At 53.1% G+C, this 18,733-nt stretch overlaps 4 protein-coding genes across 4 annotated transcripts; 3 read left to right on the top strand and 1 right to left on the bottom strand.

The window, feature by feature from the left end:
• Nucleotides 1-2,729: 2,729 nt before the first annotated feature.
• BDP81DRAFT_428250 (uncharacterized protein) lies at nucleotides 2,730-3,103 on the bottom strand (the record flags this gene model as incomplete). Its single annotated transcript, XM_060590410.1, has 1 exon — nucleotides 2,730-3,103. A coding segment is annotated over one exon (184 nt), but the record flags the coding sequence as incomplete, so codon positions are not given.
• Nucleotides 3,104-5,962: 2,859 nt separating this feature from the next.
• On the top strand, nucleotides 5,963-6,443 carry BDP81DRAFT_394408 (uncharacterized protein; the record flags this gene model as incomplete). The annotated part of the gene is made up of 3 exons (XM_060587955.1): nucleotides 5,963-6,029; nucleotides 6,095-6,240; nucleotides 6,303-6,443. 3 exons carry the CDS (start codon nucleotides 5,963-5,965, stop codon nucleotides 6,441-6,443), a joined length of 354 nt encoding a protein of 117 aa, XP_060445360.1.
• A 1,108-nt stretch (nucleotides 6,444-7,551) lies between these two features.
• BDP81DRAFT_394407 (uncharacterized protein) lies at nucleotides 7,552-8,999 on the top strand (the record flags this gene model as incomplete). Its single annotated transcript, XM_060587954.1, has 2 exons — nucleotides 7,552-8,273; nucleotides 8,354-8,999. 2 exons carry the CDS (start codon nucleotides 7,552-7,554, stop codon nucleotides 8,997-8,999), a joined length of 1,368 nt encoding a protein of 455 aa, XP_060445359.1.
• A 6,041-nt stretch (nucleotides 9,000-15,040) lies between these two features.
• BDP81DRAFT_488708 (PX domain-containing protein) lies at nucleotides 15,041-18,726 on the top strand (the record flags this gene model as incomplete). The annotated part of the gene is made up of 7 exons (XM_060595244.1): nucleotides 15,041-15,191; nucleotides 15,259-15,488; nucleotides 15,579-15,887; nucleotides 15,952-16,229; nucleotides 16,285-16,650; nucleotides 16,703-17,546; nucleotides 17,597-18,726. The coding sequence occupies 7 exons, from the start codon at nucleotides 15,041-15,043 to the stop codon at nucleotides 18,239-18,241; spliced, it is 2,823 nt and encodes a 940-aa protein (XP_060445358.1). The 3' UTR covers nucleotides 18,242-18,726.
• Nucleotides 18,727-18,733: the final 7 nt, after the last annotated feature.

Below are 18,733 nucleotides of genomic sequence, written 5' to 3'. Positions count from 1 at the left end.
GTACATATTATGTGTAGCAAAGGTAAGTATTATCTATTGTTCATGAAGGACGTCGATCCAGAGAGCCGTGTCAAACCAAAGTTGTGTATGTGAGGCGGTTAGAGCTGAACAAAGTTATTGGCTACTCTTTATTCACTGTTTGGGACAGTTGTTGAAACTCGTATGCGCCCACATTCGGGTTCCTAGTTGAGGCACAACACGCCGTATACCTTTCCACACTGAGCAATACCATGCTCTTCAGTTCCATATGTATCCGCAGTTCGTCAGGAGTAACTACTGGATTCCCATCCCATCAACTAAGCCCCTGATTCCCAACTCACCTCAACAATTCGAGATGGCATTGACAGCCTCCGTACTCCTTGCCGGTCTTGGTTGTGTCTGTAACCAACCCAACGTGCAGCAGTGTCGCTGTACTGCCCTGCATTCTGCATGAGGTACTGCATTCACGCACACTCGTTGCAGCAACTAGACGGGCCCTGACAGATTGGTGTTTTGCCCTGCAGCCATGTCTGCACTGAGTTGGGTGCGCCGAACAGCCTGCCTCTGCTAGCAAACCGTCCACTCAAAGCCGCCCAGTTCCTGAGCAACCTGACCGAGTGGCCCAGGTCCAGGTCATCGAGGAGGGCACGGATTGGATTCCCTAGAGTACCGTGAAGTATGGTGAGTAGGCGTGATAGCCCTACCTAGGTAATACGGTAGCACCTAGTCATCGTCGCTGAGGTGAGGTGAAGGCGAGATGCTGGCTGCCACACCTTCTCCTCCCCTCCTCCATGCTAGCGAGCTCTAACACCTGTACCAGTTCGCACTAAGACTCGGCCGTCGTTAGGCGGCCACAGCCCAGGCCCATCTTCTTCTCCTTGATGACCTTAGCGGCGGGCCAGTAGGTCGTTGGCTTGTTTGGCTGGGTTGGCTTGACGAGGTTGCCAGGCAGAAGTTGGCACGAGAGGACTAGACAGAGAGTACTAGAGTCTAGAGGACCCGCGAAGCTGCACCTCAGCCGTCAATGGCAACGCAACGTCTTCACCGCTTCCTGTGGCCTCAAACATACGTTCGCTACTGCTTTCCTTTGTCTCTCATGCGCGTACTTCGTACTTTGTACCCCTTCTTCTAGGTAAGGTAAGCTAAGCTCATGGTTTGGGCAAAGGGAATCTGACTTTTATCGAAATGTTTTTACGATAGTTCTGAGACTGGAACAGTGGATCTGGGCTGGCAATGAGTCGGCTTGCTGCAAGTCAAAGAGAACCTAGAAACAGAAGTGGACTAAAGGCAGGGAATAGAGGCGCTGAGAGTTCAGTGCACGCTGTGTCGTGCATTGTGTAAGGGATGGAGACCACGGTACCCTTGGGCTATCGTGTATGTACTTGATCGCGGTGCAATAGGTAGTGAATTTTCTGTTGGCCACCTCCACTGAGACTGAGTCTGATTTCCCGGTACGGAGTATTCGTACCTTTTTTCATCTTACCTAAGCCCACATCAGCAACAACCTAACAGGCAGGTAAGACGTTGCGGGGAGGTCACGATACGTATCTTTCCACACAGAGGTGGAAGGAACTCTCCAGGACCGCTTCCCCGGCGCATCCCGCAAGTGGCCGACGAAATGCACGGTCAGAGACTCAGAACAAGAATCTTCCCTTTTGCAAAGGGAAAAGGCACCAGATGTTGACTTTCTTCGACGGATAACTTACCAGCAAGGACTGAACCCGAAAATCCAGTACTCGGCGACAGCGTTCGGCCGTCAACTACGTTAGTATGCCTTAGCAGCAGCGCACATCATCAGCTCAACCACAACCACGGCACCTCCGGCTTTGGGGGATGACAAGACAAGGTGCCGATGGGAGCAAATCCAGATCGGTGCTATGATGGACGACCGGACGACCAGCACATGGCAAAATGCAAACCAGACGAATCATCGCAACGCCGTGCCCGACTAACAGCACCAGAGTAGCGATGGCAGACAACCGTCTCTGCAGGTACAGCAACGGCCTTGGCTCCATTTGACCACGCCCCCTCCATCTTCTAGCTGCCATCCGCCCCTTGCGGCAATTCTGCGAGAAAGCCACCACAGGACACAGCTAAAGCCTCGAGAGAAGAGACGGGACGAAGAAGGCGCCGAAAAGTTAGGCCAAGTCACATCATATTTTGCTCAACACCTACCACTTTCCAAGGTACATACATACACCCAGCTATCGCCCAAGCACCACCTCATCGGGGATTACACTTTCGCTTCGTCTTCTAACCTAGATTCAGTCCCGTATACTGAACACCTTCTTTGCTTCTTTTCCCCGACCCGAGCGACCCGGCCTGGTTTCAACCCCAATCAAAGACACCGGCGGCCGTACCTTTGAATATTGCGCGGGGGGGCATCAATTCGATTCGAATCGATAGCCACGCCGCATCTCGAAAATGGGCCGACGCTCCACGTCCAGAGCCAACGCCAGAGCCAAAGCGGTCAAGCGATGTGTGTGGGCTCACTGCAGCGTCCGAAAATGGCTTTCTTCGGTGGTAACATGGGCGCTGAGGCGGCACTGGAGCCGAATTTCTCCTCCATGTCCAGGTTCAACGGCGGCCTCTGACTGGCTTACGGTCCTGAGAACGAGAGATGGCCAGGGGTGTAAAACATATGTGCCAAGGTCCCTTCGTCACTCTTTATTGCTGGGCCTCAGAACGCCCGCGCACCCCCAGGCCCAGAGGAGACGATGGCTCCCCCTCCAAGCCTCAAAGACCCCTCCCATCTCCATTTTATTTCAATCGGCCAGATGACCGATAGCACCTGGGAGATCTGCTTGCTTTTTTCCTTAGTCTGGAAAGGGAAATCTCTGGATCCACTGGGACCACAGCTACGAGTGCCTACCGAACTGTGAACGAAGTACGAATTCACTCGAATTACAGAGGCGTTCCGAGGGGGGACAAATGCCGTTGTCAACAATTGCCTGTTTGGCAATTCACTTTCTGCATATTGGGATGGTGTACGGACACACGACTCAACGTCGTCCGTCTTTCGAGCACCAATTGGCGCAAATCATCCGTCAAATCGTCGTTTCGGGACGGTAATGGCAACATGATGCTAGAGGAAACATTCTTTCTCCTATCATTGGCAACCATCACACGCGTTCCGGATGGGATGGGATGGGATGGGATCATTATCTTATTTCTCCCATGCTCCCGTATTTGACGCCCCCGTTTCCTCAACCCCCCTTGGCCGCCTAGTGGGGGAGCATGTCACACTCGGAGCTGATGGAGCATCAAAGGCAACACAACCACACAACCCCACACAGGGCTATGTCTTCTTCTGTCACTGGCAGGCATGGCAGGCCAGTTCGTATGCACGGTGCGCTCGTTTACGAGCACAACGGCAGCAATCGATTCCAGGGCTTTGTGTTCCGTACGGGTAGTGCGCGTCGAGCCATCATGGCACAGCTTCGGCGGCGCCTTTAACGTTTGAGGAAGCCACGAACTATGATAAACCGCCCGAGGGAGGGTTTTTTCGAGGCTTGCCACTGCTTACAACGGAACAAAGAGAGTATCACACGGCATAACTCTAAAGTCTGTTTTCATTCTCGTTGCCACGGTTGGGAGCCTCAACTTGACTCAGTCGCAACCCCGGGCGTCGGAGCCGGCCAGGAGCTTTCTTGATTGAACGACTGCGGCCGCCGACTTTCTTCTAAGCCTGGTATTAGCTCTGATCAACGTCCGCCAGCCCGTTGGAAGATTAACAGGTTCTTCGTGCGACGGCGCCGTCACGGTTCACCCCATGGCATCAAAGTATGACAAAGAGGCGAAGCTATCCCCAAACGATTAGCTCTGCTTAGTGACCTGGTCATCAACTCTTGACCCTTCGATTTTCTCCGAGTCGCCCATCGCGACGAGCATCAACAAACAGGTGACTCCTACCCGTTGCTGGCCTACCAGGGCCCGATGCTTTTCTCAAGCCGCCCTCATGCGGCTGCTGCTCACTCACCCTGAGAGTTGCAGATACACCTGCAGAAGCAACAGATGATAACCTTCGCGCCTCTTGCGTCGCTCCAACCAATCTGGCCTGTCAATCGCCATGTTGCATTCAAACCCACTACGCGAATTCAAGTTGCATAGTGCACAGACGGACCTGCATGACGCCACGTACCAATCGAGGACAGCAAGAGGCACTTCGGTTTGATAACGACGAGAGGGATTTTGACAATGGTTGTTCGGCATATTGGTCGACACTTAACACAACGCGGTGAGGAATAATGCATCAGTTGCATATCTGCTGCTGTGTATCTGTTGCCGCCATGTTGAAACCCTGGGTCGATGACATGCCGAGTCTGATGGTCGTATCCAACCCTGCCATGGGCAGAATCCTGCATGAGCAAATCAGGAACAGTTCCTCCTTTCAAACACTCATCTCCCAGCAGGGAACGAAAACCATCCTCGTGATGGTGCTTTGCCTCCTTGGCTGACAGCCATCTCCACCCGACTGGGATGTTCAGTCCCCATCAGTTCCCATTTCGTCCTCTTCCCTTGTCAAATGTTTCTTTCCCCCGAACTCCCACCAATTTTTGCAAGCGCGGCTCCGGCCCAAAACATCCTGACTTGCATCATTTCATATCCGATCCGATCTGCCAACTGTTCTAAGAATACTTTCACCCAACTTTCTCCTACGCTTCTGCCAGCCGGTGGCCCTCTGGCAAGACTGTCAGGTTGTCAACGCTTGCTGGCGGCAATTCTCAGCATGCCGGGTCCGGTCGAATTGCGGGTGACCCAAACTAATCTCGCCTGCAAGATTGACCAGCAGCCGCTTTCAGCATGACCCCACGCCTCGGTAATAAAATGAAGTGGTGGCCAAGTCATCACAAATTTTAGGTGCCGCCGCTGTTCAAATTTTAGGTGCCAGCTGTCTTTACCTAATTCCCCGTCAATATTCGCTCCGTTATCCCTGCGCCTACCAGTAAAGAAATCATCATCGAGGATCATTAGAGGCTCTAAACATCGGGAACCTGGGGTTCGATGTCTGGGATATCCAAGTTTGACAGGACAAGGCGCGCGTTCGATTGATTCGGACGGCAGGGATCCCGACTCCAGAATCTGATATTCTTGGCCGAGTTGGCAGCTGGGGAAAGGAGAAATGTCTTCTCAATGTCATTTCGGCAGCCTCGTGCGCCGCCACATCGTCGGACATGAGATTGTCTGCCTGGAGTGCGGTAAATCTCAATCGCAATTTGATTGGTTTGTTGTTGTTCCCTTGAAAAGAGCCAAATTTCAACGCCATTCATCTCTGCCGACACCACACGCCAGTCCTTCATGCCAGTTCCCGGCTGAAGTTGCGTTTTCCTAGAGGCACCAATCGATATGATGTCTCAAAGCCAGGCCCAGCCATGAGCCACAACCGTTGGACGGCGGCGTAAAGAGAATGACACAAATTTCTTGGAAACAAGCTCCGGACGTCATCTCAAACGGCGGAGACGTCGGGTTATTGATGACGGGACTCGATTGAAAGGCTCCTCGCAGGCACGACTCCATGAAGGAGCGAGTCAGCTTTAGGCAATAGATCCAAAGTATATCGCGGAAACGGTCGAGCATCATCATCTAAGTCATGAAGATCGTACTCCTTGTCAATTTTTCGGTATCCCAATGTTCCCAACCTCGAGGGTCGCATCAATGTTGCTTCTGTTACGAAGCAGCGCCATTATCATGCACATCTGGCTTCAGAGCGGAGAAAGGACCCTGAGAAGCATCTTGGCACCCTTTCCTCAGCCACATGCACAGTAGCTTATTTTCTGGGTACTCGCACCGCCACAAGGAGGAAACGCAGCCTAACTGGTTGGACGGCAGCCTTGCGCCCCACCCGCCGCATTCCCTCGCATTGCAAGAAATTTTCTGTTCAGCGCGAGGGACCTACAATGCCGCCCGCTGCACGTTGAAAACTCGACTACGCAAATTAACGTTCCTCAGCCTTGGAGTCTGCGATTCTTCAACACCAGTCATCATGTCTACTGCGGAGCCCCAAATTGCTACTGCCGCTGTCGACAAACCGCTTGGCATGCGGAAGAATGGTACTTCATCAGCTCCATTCTTGGGGCTCATCCGACAACTCGAAGCTAACTCTTTCTCCCTTTAGGCAAGCAATGGCACGAGACGAAGAAGGCCTTTAGGCCGACATCAGGCCTGACTTCCTACGAGAAGCGCGCCAAGGACCGCGTCGCAATGGCGGCGATGAAGGCCAAGGAGAAGGAGATGAAGGACGAGAAGGAGGCAGAGCGCAAGGTATGAGAATGCTCTACTGTGCCTTTTCCTTTCAAGGGCTGTTTAGCTGACAGCAGTTACAGCAAAAAGTCCAAGCTATCAAGGACAGAAGAGCCGCCAAGGAAGAGAAGGAGCGATACGAGAAGATGGCCGAGAAGATGCACAAGAAGCGTGTAGAGAGACTCAAGAGGAAGGAGAAGCGAAACAAGCTCATCAACTCATGAGCAAGCTTGGCCGCCCACGGGCAGACTTGCTGTTGGAACGGGCACTGCGATCGAATCTCGGCGCCGACAAAAGTCAGGAGTAGCGCCGGTTCCCCCGTGACAAATTCCGAAACAGACTTCGGGAGTGGAGGAAAAGAGTCGGGCCTGACGCGCCCGTATTTTGCACAGCTCAGTCGACAGAACGACTCGACACAACACGGGGCTCATGCGAGGCCAAACGTTATGTCGTCGAGAGACCCCCCCGCGGAGATACGAAGGCTACGGCAAAGAGCAAACCCACAGAGCGGGCAACAGGCGACAGGGAGGCGGACTCAGAGCCGGCGGGACGGGAGAGAGAGGAGGGGGGATGGAGCTGCTGATCCTATCTGCGATGATCTACGATGTGTACTACGACGAAAGCCCAATGAGGCTACTCATCCGAGCTTTTCTTTTTTTTCCACTCGGTGAAATCGGATCAAAGGGCCAGATGGCGGCGATAGGAAACCCAGCCAAAAGTGTGCCGCGATTCATAGTTACATAGAAACAATAAGCATATGACTTGACCCTCGTTTTTGGGAAGGGGGGTTCTGGACCAGCAGTTTGCAAGCCCACCAGGGAAAGTGCTGGTGGTTCTTGTTCAGACGACGTTTCATGACAACGGGGAAGGACCCCAAGAGGCGCATGTGAAAGTGCGTCATTGGCCCTGTAGAGAGGTGTGCAGAATGGCAGCACCAACAAACCAGCTTTCACTGGGATTCTGGGAATCTCCGTGCACACTCCACCTCCACCTTTTTTCCCGATCTTCCACACTGCGGCCTCCCCTTCTGCAAGGAAACAGCCACACACCAACACCCAGTGAATCTCTTTGCCCCCCCCAAAGCATTGACCGTTCCAGGCGTAGGCCAGAAAGTCTAACTACCTAGGCCGTCCCAACCAAAGAAATCGTCTGGCTCGGGGGGTTTTATCTGCGCCCTTTCAGCGGGCGGCAGCAAGCATACTCGCTGGGCGTGTGCGGCTTTGCTTTGAGCGCGGGCGGCGGAGCCGTGGCTGAAGCGCCTCTCTCTCTCTCCATCCAGTTTCTTGAAAGGGGGTGTAGTGGAAACAGGACAAAAAAGCACAGGGTGAAACCATGTCTGCCAACGGCGACAGTGCCCACGGCTTCGAGCTGCCGTCGGCATCGGCCTCGACGTTGATGACGGCAGCCGCTGTCGCCAACTTTTCCAAAAATCACGGCCAGCAACAGCAACAACAGCAACTATCGGTACATCAACGTCACGGCAGAAGCAACAGCAAGAGCAGGACCAACGATAAGAGAGCTTCGGTCCCGATCTTGGCGCCCGTCACTGCTACCGCTACCGCTGCTGCTTCGGCTGCCCCTCCCGCAACTGCTGCCACGACCGCCACGGCCACCGCCGCCGCCGCCGCTCTCCTCCCCGCGCGACGACCGCGGCACCAGATCACGCGCTCCATCACCGAGTTCTCGCCGCCGCTCAGGATGCATCGGCACCGGCACAGTCACCACCACCACCCGACGCAGCACGCGCTGCACCTGAACGCGCAGAGCCGGAAAGATAAGGATAGGCTCCTGCTTTTGGACGAGAGGGCGCCCGGCGGTGCTGCTGGTGTTGGTCTGGGTGGGCGGAGCTCGCTGGACATGACGAGGTCGGAGTATGTTACGCCCAGCAGGAGTCCAGATTCGAGTCGGAGGACGAGCGCGCTTGTTGGGCCGATGATTGGGGGCGGAGAGAACCCTGCTGCTGCTGCTGTTACGCCGCCTTCGAGGAGGTTGAGGAAGGTGAATAATGCGGCTGCGTTGGTGGAGGAGAAGGGCAGGACTGCGAACAGGGTTGCGTACGCTTTTCTCTTTCTCTATGTCTCCGTGATGGTTTGATAGGGAGCTTGAAAACTGACTGATCGTGTGTTACATATAGGGGCTTGAAGAACTCCCTCGTCGAGCTCAGCGGGTTCTCAACAGCGACGACCCGACGACTAGACGAGACGTACTACTCGGTCCTCGAGAAGAAGAGCATGCTGCAAAACACAATCTCGGCGATCCGCGAGCTGACGGTGGCCTCGCGGCAGATGACGGGCGAGTTCGTCTCCGAGGCCGACGAGATGGCGCGGGACGTGGCGGGCCAGCTCGACACCTTTGGGCAATTCGGCGAGCAGGAGTCGCGCATCAAACAACTACAGGGCCGGATCGAGTCCGGGCGCACGCGGATCGAGGGGTTGAGCGGGCGCGTCGACCTTGTTAGGCGGCGGATCGAGGGCTGGGAGAGGGCTGATCGGGAGTGGCAGGAGAAGACGCGCAAGAGGCTGCGGGCCGTGTGGATCGTCACGTCGGTTGTGTTTGCGGTGCTGCTCTTGCTGTTTGTCGGCGCGCAGTATCTTGGTGGGCCCGCGGATCTCGAGGGCGCTGCTGGGAGGGCGCTGAAAGGGCTTGAGAGGGGGCCGAATCGGAGCGTGGAGGGGGTGTCGTCTGGCGAGAAGGAGGCGCCGAAGTTGTCGCCTTTGTGGGAGGATAGGAGGGGTAGGGAGGAGGAAGAGGATCGGTTGAGGGTGTTTGATGAGCTCTGAAGAGCTTTGAGAGGTTGACGTGTGAAATATGCTGTGTTTGAAAAGGGATTTGGGCATTGCGGTTACTGCATATTAATATTGATACCCACACAACAGAGGCAGTATTAGATTGATTGATTACACTACATACCATTCATTCGCAAGATGACGACTATCTCGAGTCTGACAGCAGGTTGGTTAGGCATAGTATACAACTTACCCCTATTCCGTTGCTGGAGCTTCTAGGCAAACCCTCGTAAAAATGACTCCGTGAGGATATGACTGTGGTTTAAGCCATCCTCGTTAGCTACAGAATTTGAGTCAAAGGGCGATGACCCTTCACCGTGGCTGTAGCTGCATTCTTCTTTAAACATCAGGTCCTTCTCGACTTCGTAAGACACCCTCTGGCACAGGAGAGCGATGGTTCTCAGTCGATCAAGTCTCGTTGTGCTACCTAGGGGCCTTATGGTAGAGCGGATTCTGAGTGCCCAATTGCACATTCGGCATCAGTCAGTCTTGATTCATCTTGGGATTCTTTCTTCTGTGTAGCACAGTTCACTGCTGCTACTTCTCACTCGGAAGTCATCAGAACTCAGGGGTATGGGACTATAATCCAGAGCAGTGAGAAACATGGGCGGCAGGGGGGCTCCTTGACAGAAGAGCGTGTCGACACTATCCCGCCTCGTTCACTTGCCATCTCGGGGTATATTAGAAGCTCAAGGTACATCTTAACCCAAACACTTCCTATCTATCAACATTGATACACTGACTAGTACGGCTTTACATCGCCTCTGTGAAAGAAAGTATTGAAAAGCGATGTTTTTAGTGAACCTAGATTTGCCTTTGGCAGTTTCTTAAGTCCGGTCATGGAGTGATGCTCTAACATCAGCCAAGAAACATGAGAAGCCGGACCAAGAACCAACAGCGGCACAGCCCCTTTCTTCAACTGTCTCTAGTCAGCATCGCATAGATGTTATGATGTTGTCTGACGGAGTGACATGCGAGCTCCTCCTGAATTATTTCAAGCATGAAGAGAACAACTCTTTAGCAGAGTGACAGAAAGGGTTCTCACGCACGTGGACATGATGTATTGTGCCTAGACATATTCTTCTCCGTTTGTGATTGAGATGTACTTCATCTTGCCTGCCTGCCTGCAATCAGGGGGTCTCACCCCGACAAGACGGTTCTTCAGTGAACTCGGCGAGCATACGAGGGGCGGCCCGCCTCTATAAGTCCCTCTTTGAGCTTTATCCTTGACGCTGTTGAGGGCAGGATGTTTTTCCCTGCCGAAATACTAGACATACGATTACCCCTGTATGTGATCATGACAGAATGCGATGGATGATCGATTACTTATTTATGATCCACCTTTGCCAACGACTTCTGTTTAACTCATAGCTGACCTCATACGATGCAAATACAGGTATTATAACTATGGAAAGATGAAGGATATATGGCAGTCAGGGAACTTGACGTGTAGTTGAAGTGCTCACACTAGACTCGACGGATGTCAGTCTCTGGACGTCACCAGATTGGCGTTCCCAGGGAGACCGTACGTTTATGACTTGATTCATTCAGTGGCTCGATGAAAGGGATCGCCCTTCAGAGAAGAAACCAGGCGGTGAAAACAACAATGCCTTGTTAGGAAGGAGCCACACAGTCGCTGGCTGTGTATGGTCTGTAGGTAAATTATTCGTTTATTCTGTCACCATCGGATTAGGAGATGCCTGGTGCAGTAGTTGCGACTGATCACTTGCAAGAACACACAAAGGGATATTTCTTCAGGGTAGCTTCTCCATCGATTATATCAGAGAATCGGGGCTTAGTGTAAATTGTCTTATGGCAACTCATTTTGGCATATATAAAGTGATCAATACCGAATGAGACGAGCAGCCGACTGAGATCCTAATGGAAGGAGAGCTTTGATGTGTGCCTTATTTTTGAACATGCAATAGAGTAGCTCGTCTCCCGAAAGTGTGTGAAAGGCTGACGTTTAAGTAGACAACATGGCCAGCGTCAACTTCTATTCATTCCTTACAAGGAGACTGGCGATCTTGTTGAGGGGCCTGCCACGGTCGGTAATACATGTCATATGCTCATAGGCAAGTTCAAAACAAAGGCTCAGTTGTATTCCGTCATGGAAAATCTTCATAAGGCGTGATACACGGTGAGATTTTGAAGGTGTAACTATTCAATGATGATATACCGATATACCGGGGATTTTCCTGGTACCATTGAGTTGATATGAACTTGCACGTCGTTCAATAGGCACTTTTCGCCTGAGTCTCACCGCTTTGCTCGCATTAGCCATACATTGGCTTCATCTATCTAATGAGTGAGCCCATGACTGTACTGTACCACCTAGATGCCCGGGGTTATTAGTGAGTACGACACGAGTACTCTTACAACAACCATGACAAATTCGTACGAATACCCTTTCGCCTCAAGAAACGTAAATACGTAAGACGAAAAGTGTGACCCTACAAATTCACAAGCAGTCACCAGTCATTCAAATTATCAAATCGCAAAAGACAATCTGCCGTCATCAGATGGGTAGTTGTTAGAAGAGAAACCACAGGCCGGCGATGTCCCGAAGCGATGTGACATCCCGCCCGCCGGCAGCCGTACGAAATCGGGCTTGCCGAGGTGATTGCTTAAATGAGAAATTATGCATGTTGTTTAGGGCCTGGACGATCACCGAATGGGCGCCCCCCGGCTCCGAATCCCGACGGTGGGAGCCCCACACCCGTGCGTCTACGGATACAGCGTCCTTGAACTCCTGGGCTTCCCGGCACCGTAGCCGGGTGGACGCAAGGGTTGGGTGCATATGGAAACGGACTTTTTATGTTTGTCTCTGTCTTCTGGTGTTCTACTGCTGTGCCGGTCTACCTATTTCCTCGCAGCATGGCAGCGTGGGAAAAGTAAAGCTAATTTGGAAATTTGGTAGTTCGTCACACTAAGGAAGATCGTCCGGGCGGGTGTCCGCAGGCCGCGGGTTCCAGAAGCCCGTCCAAACATTCCATGCTTCCGTCGTATTACGGCGCCAAAAGAGTTTGGCGCGGGTGGGAAACAGATAGGGAAACAGAACCAACTCCCGTCTTTTGGCGAACCGAGCCACGGGCTATCCGTAGTTGGCGATTATTGTGCATCAAGAGACAAGCACGGCCACGGCAACGTTTGTGGTCTCCCAGCGAGTGGATACTGCGGGTATAGATGGGAACAAAAAGTCACCTAAAAAAGGGCCGTAGAATCTCACGAAGAGTCTCCGTACCATTTGTCGTAGCGGATACGTAAGGTACGTGGTGAGGTGGGCGGCGCTAGACGTCGATTGCCCATAAGGCGATTCGGTCTCGTCCGGAGCCAAGCACCGAGGAAGCTGATGGCGACAATGATTGCGCGTCTGCGGCCTTGGCTCTTTTGCACAGCTTCGAGGCTGATGACTGAGTTGACAACAAATGTGTTCTCTGGTGGGGTTACCTACTAGGTAGTTGCTCATGACTTGTTGACTTGGGGGAGGGGCAAGGCGTTTGTTCGTTTCAACGAATGATGTGCTGCGAGGTGCAACTTCTGCAAGTCATGTTCGTTCGCCTTCTGCAACCTGATGACTATATTCTGTATTATTACTTGCTTGCTTTGCGGGTCCAGTGCATTGCGTGTGAATCGTGACGTTGGTTTAGACAAGGAAATGGCAAGCAAAGGCACGGCCAAGAGTGGACGCGTGGTGGTTGCCCAGAGTTGAGATAAGATGATGGACCAGGAAAGTTGAAGAGCTGTTTGTGGCTGAAGTGTGTGTGAGGCGTGTCGAGGAAATGGCGGCTGCGCAGCTTGGTGAAGAAGCTCAGTGGGCGTTGCGTCCGTTTCTACCGTTGTGTATGGTGTCTCTTGTGTCTGGTCTCGGCACTCGGCTCCGCATCGCTGGGGTGGATGAGAAGAGGGAAGGTATCCGTTAAGGCCATGCAGGTGTGCTGCCCCACGACGTCATGCATCCCATGGCCAATTTTCGACAACATGGAGAGACATGTGTGGCAGGTGCAGGTGGGTCACGTGAGGCAGCTCCTTCACATCTCGGAGCTGCCCCACCTACACCTTGCCCAGATATCCAGCCCAGCCAGCGCTCAGCTTTTCCCATCATCATCATCAGATCCAATACAGTAGTATTGCCTCCACAACATGTCATAGTCACCGCCACGATTCTCGGCGTCATTCTGGTGTCTCTGCTCTCGAGTCGTGGTCTTGAGATGTTTTAAGGTATTGCGCAAGGGTGGCTTGGCCCGCTGCGGTGTGGCTGGGCTGTTTGGGCCTCGGAGAGAAACAATTGGGAATAATTCGACGCAGCACACAGTTCAGGCGCAGCAGATCGTCAGCGAAGAATACCTACCTATCAGCAAGCCCGGAGATACAAGGTGGGCGGGACCGGACAGTTCCCTATTCATCCCGGACTTCCACCCAGCGCCAGCGGTGACTAACATGGAAGGCATGCGGGAGCGGAAAGTCTTGTCTTTTTCGAAAAGTACACCTCAGGTTGCTGCGCAGTGACAGCAACATGGAACGGATTGATCCCTGCCGTGCTGTGAGCTTCTTCTTCGTCTTCGTTCGTTCTTATTCGCACCTCCAAATCTCGCGTCTCCAAACTTCGCGTCACTTCGGCTTTGCTTCGCATCGCTGTCAGGCACCGGCAACAGGACCCTGAACTCTGAACTGAAGTCTGTCTGTCTGTTCACAGAGTTTACACAAAGTTGGGCGCACAAGTAAACGAGGATTGGGGACTGTGATTTTTTTTTGGAGGTACTTCCGCGTGTTACGGAAGATGGTTCCTTGCTTTTTTAGAAACGACCCCTGCCTCGTTTTATCTGCTTTTGTCAAGTTTTACTGTTTTCCCTCACCCCGCCAAACGACGCTTGCGTGCCGTCTCTCCGTGCTAAGGATATCCAACGTCCGTCCCGGCCGGGCTTGAGCCTTTTTGAGGCGACTCGCGACATGAGAAAGAATTAAAAAAACATCCCGATCTATCCCCTCCCCTCCCATCCATCCTCCTTCGCCTCACAGCTGACCTGACGCACTGCACACACCTACGCGCTCCCCCTTCAACGCCCAATCAGATCTTAGCTTAGCTACACCGAGCTCTAAGCTCATTCCGTCTCGTCTCATCCAACCTGTTAGGCGCTACGTAACCTGCCGAGCTCCCGCCATACCCTTGATGCCACCCAGCTTCCAGTTGTTGGCAAGAGCTATTAACATCTAGAAGGGTCAAGGAGGGGAAGCATCTGAGGCAAGACCAAGAAAAGGAGGGCTCTGGGCCCATGAGATTGATAATACCAGACACCAAAGACGGCGAGGGTAACGAGTGAAGAAAAGTTTAGGCGGTTTGGGGCTGGGACTAAAAAAAAGGCTTCAACCGGGCTCCCCTTCCTCGAACCCAACAGGGCCTCGCGACGAGCACCTGACAGCATTGACTTTTGGCGGGCAAGGTACATTCACCTCAGGTTGTCTAGTACCAGACCAAGTATCTCCGTCTACCTAGGTATTCACTGCTGCGAGAGCTGCACCGCAGTACCATAGTGGGCAGCGCCTGTAACTACCCCGCCATACGCGCGTTACGTACAGCAACCCTACCGCCTACCTACCGCCTGCGCCCCCACTGCGATCTGGGCCCGCTCCCTGCCCTGCGACCATAACTTACCTAGCACTCCTAGGTACCCATTGGGATCTGCCGCGCGCCCTACCTACACTATTGAGACCCGGCTCGTGCCCAGCCCAAGGTACTTACCCTGCCAGCCCCCAAGTACCCAGTCACCACCTCAGTCACCTAGCCCCCCCCCCCCGTACCGCTGTACCGTCCGTAAATTGATTATTACGTCGCGGGTCCCCAGCTGTTGCTCTGACGCCAGTCAGCTTGCCCACCTTCTCTCGACCCTTTCGACCCTTTCTTACTTCCGCAAATCCGCAACACCTTTCTCTTCTCTCTCCCACGATCTTGGCACCAAACAACGAGGGCATTCCTACAGACCTTGCCAGCCCCGAGAACGGTTCAAACAACACGAAACAAGAAAGCAACTACGCTGATGGCTTCGACATCCCAAGAACAACCGCAGAATGGCGCTGCTGTAGACCCGGCCCAGGCCCCGGTCACAAGGACTGAGCTTCCCCTTCGTTCAAAGAGCAACATGTCTATTCCCCCGCCGGGCCAGTCCCTGACGGGAAAGCAAGAGCATTGTAAGCCCGCCCGTCATTTCCGACATGATACAAGAAGAGGGAAAATATGCTAACATCCTCCTGCCAGACCTCAAGCGCGAGCTCGTTTCCGAGCAAGTCAAGTACGAAATCTCGGAGCTCAACTCCCCCACGGCCCTCAAGCGATTCGGCGCCCCCTTCAAATCCGACGTTGGAGAGGTCTCCCCCCTCGACTCAGAGCTCCCCATCCTGCGCTACATCTTTGTACACCATGTTCGCGATTTCCCTTTCCTCGACAAGGCCAGGGAGAAGGAGTTTTGGCAAGACAAGCTCCAAGTAGTAAGTGCAAAAGGCTTCCCCCGCGCCATTACAAAACGCCCACTTCCTCCGGACTAGCTTCGCTGACTCGTTCCACCACCCCAACTACAGTTCCTAGAATCTTTTGCTACGAAGAACATCTCATCCTCCGAAGACAGACTCGAAGAGACTAAGCGGCGCAAGTTGGCTATAAAATGTCAGAAGCTCGTTGAGCTGATGATGGTGTCCGGCTGCAAGACTTCCTCCGGCTTTGAGGAAAGGATACGCTTTTCCGAGATTGAAGTTGTCGACAGCAATGCCATCGACACGGGCGTCATGCATGCGTTGCCGGAAGGCAACTATATCAATGGCTGGGATGTGAACATTGCTGCCGTTCGAATCACGTCCGAGAGGAAGACCATCCGGTCTCACAAGCACGCTGTAAGCTGACTTCACTTTCTGGTTCTATCTGGGCGAGCAGAGCAGACACTAACTCCGAGTTTAGGAGTTCATCATGCGCATCCACCGAAAGGGTGAGCTCGAGTTCTTCATCGGTAGAAGATATAGCGATTTCGCCAGGTTACATAAGAGACTACGCCTCGAATTGCCGGGCAAGGTTCTGCCCACTCTGCCGAAGAAGAACAAGTCGGATACGACGACTACTGGTCTGTTCTCTTCTCTGGCCGGAGGTGGAAGCCCGGATTCTTCTGCCTCCTCGGTGTCTTCTGTTTCGACCATGATGACTGGTCTTCCTCCTCACGAAAAGGAACCCCATTCCAAGTTGTCGGTGCTAGGTGAGTACTCCTCATTCTCGTGCTGTGCGGCGGATGTTAACCAGTGTAGGCCACAAACGTGCCAGCTCTACCACTTCGGGCCGCAACTCACCGCGTGTGTCAACGGACAGTAGGCCCAAGAGCCCCCTGCCATTCCTCGGAGGAAAGAAGAACGAACAGGTGACGCTGTGGCGTGAGAGCCAGCGTGTGTCTCTCAGAGCATTCATCCGCACATTGCTCTCGAACCCCCAGATTGCGCAAACCAAGGCCATGGAGGAGTTCCTCACTAGGGACCAGATCACGCCGACGGACGCCGACATTGACGACATTGAGCGGAGAAAGGCAGTCGATGCCATGCGTGTGGAAGAGCAGAAGAAGTTTTACGAGGTAGCAAGGAAACGCGCTGCCGAGCTCGACATCTATATGGAGGAGTGCGTAATCCTGCCATCTGTATTCCCCCTACCAAGTACTAACAGTGTTCAGGTTCCGTCAAGAGATTGTCGAGCGCAACGGTCTTACGTCACTGTTCAAGGAGATCAAGGAAAAGGAGACTATCCAGGACCTGAGCATTCAGTACCGAAAGTTTGCCGAGTGGCTTCGGATAGAGGTCGCAGCCACGATCTACCATCTGTTCCTCGCTGAAGACAACTCTCCCGAGCTTTTCGCCCAAGCCAAGAGGATCCACTCGCTCATTCCTTACACCGTCATCAAGAACGTTATCAGAATTGCGAACCCAGCTGCTGTCATGTCCGGTGTCTTGGACGTGTTCCTGGCGCAGCCTTTCGGCACCCGTTCGCTCCTCCAACGCATCTTCTCTTTGACTCTCAACGACGGCATCAAGAGCTTCCAAAAGTCTATCGACACGCTCGGCGCTAAGATCGGCGATGCGGCCTTCACTGGCAAGCTCAAGATGTACACCGAGGCCGAGGAGCACATCAAATTTGCCATCAGGGAGGAGGCGGCTGCTGAGGATATCGACTTGATTGTCGTGATCCTCCGCTCGGATTACCTTGAGCCCGGTCTTACCTCGGAACAGATTGGCCGACTCTACAACGCCTATGTTGCTTTCAACAACGCCGTTGAGAACATCGACGAGGAACTCAAGCAGGGTGCTCAGCTGTTCTCGTACCTCAAGCAGTACCTGAAGCTTTGCACAAGACAGCACGACAAGGCCATGATGCTGCAGTTGGTGGAGCAGCCGGTCACACTTCAGCTGTTCAGAGACCTCTTCAGCATTTTCTACGAACCCTTGGTTCGGGTCTACAAGTCGGCAAACGTTTACAGCAGTGTCACTGACTTTGCTGTGTTCATTGACGACATGATTCAGGTAAGTAATCTAGCGAGACGCCATAGTAACAGCACTAACACGCGACGTAGGTTGTTGAGAAATGCCAGGAGCAGGACGCATCGGCAGACCCGAATCAGACCGTGCAGGCCTTCATTGATCTCTGCCAGAGACACGAGCACAACTTTTACAAGTTTGTGCACGAGGTCCACACCCATGACAACGGCTTGTTTGACCAGCTGATGGGCTGGATCGAGGACATTTTGGAGTTCCTGAGAAAGGGCCCCAAGAATGGCACTTTGAATGTCAATGCGCTCTTCGAGGGAGGTGTTAGCTCTGGTGCCATTGATAAGGCCAAGGTCATCGATGAGGTTAACCAACTCATCTCGTGGCAAGAAGCCAGGAAGAAGTGGCACCACGACAAGACACGACAAAAGATGGCGGCTGAAGGCAACGGAGGCCCCGACCTGGTCCCCACTGGCTTCTCTTCTTCCGACTTTGGTCTTGACAAGATGGACTTGGAGGACATGGCGTATGATGAAGACGACGACGAAGACGAAGACGAGGCCGAGGAGGAAGACGAGCTCGACCCTATCGAGGCCGAGCGCCGTCGCCGGGCCAAGAGACGCGATAGGCTCCGTCGGAGCGCCGGCGAGCCGGCCAAGCCGCCCGTGTCCGAGGTTCACAAGCTCAAGGAAAACTTCCTTGTCATGTTGCGCGAGGTTCTTGCCCAGTAAGCTTTTAGAGAAAGCATGATATCCCCTGGCTCGTAACTTGGGTTCACAAATACATGGGTGGGTTGGGAAAGGTTTCCATGGGTTTAGCACATTTGAGGGCATCAAGCCCCATAAACTCTGGCGTTTTATGGTTTTCATGTCTACAATACCTGAATTACTTTGAACTCGTTAAAAGATTTACATCACACATTTATCTGTGATATTTTTTCTGGCTCTCATATTGCTAGACGCTCTCTGTCTTTCTTCCCTCTCTACCGTCGGCTGATCCTTGGGAAGTGACGATAAGAATCGCGTGGCAACTCAGCATACGCAGAAGCAATGACACCAACACATGTAACTTTATTTAGCTAGCACTTTGAAGATAAGTGTTGTACTCGGACAAAGAGGCTCATGATGTGTCTGATACCAACGGTGTCCCACATGGTAGGTTGGGTATTCAAGTACAAGACCAATGTTCACGAATGGGCGCCTTCGTCACAAAAAAGGGGTGAG

This window comes from Colletotrichum phormii, assembly GCF_030913505.1.
Source record: "Colletotrichum phormii strain CBS 102054 chromosome Unknown BDP81scaffold_10, whole genome shotgun sequence".
NCBI lineage: Eukaryota > Fungi > Ascomycota > Sordariomycetes > Glomerellales > Glomerellaceae > Colletotrichum > Colletotrichum phormii.
This window is presented reverse-complemented; position numbering and strand designations above follow the sequence as displayed.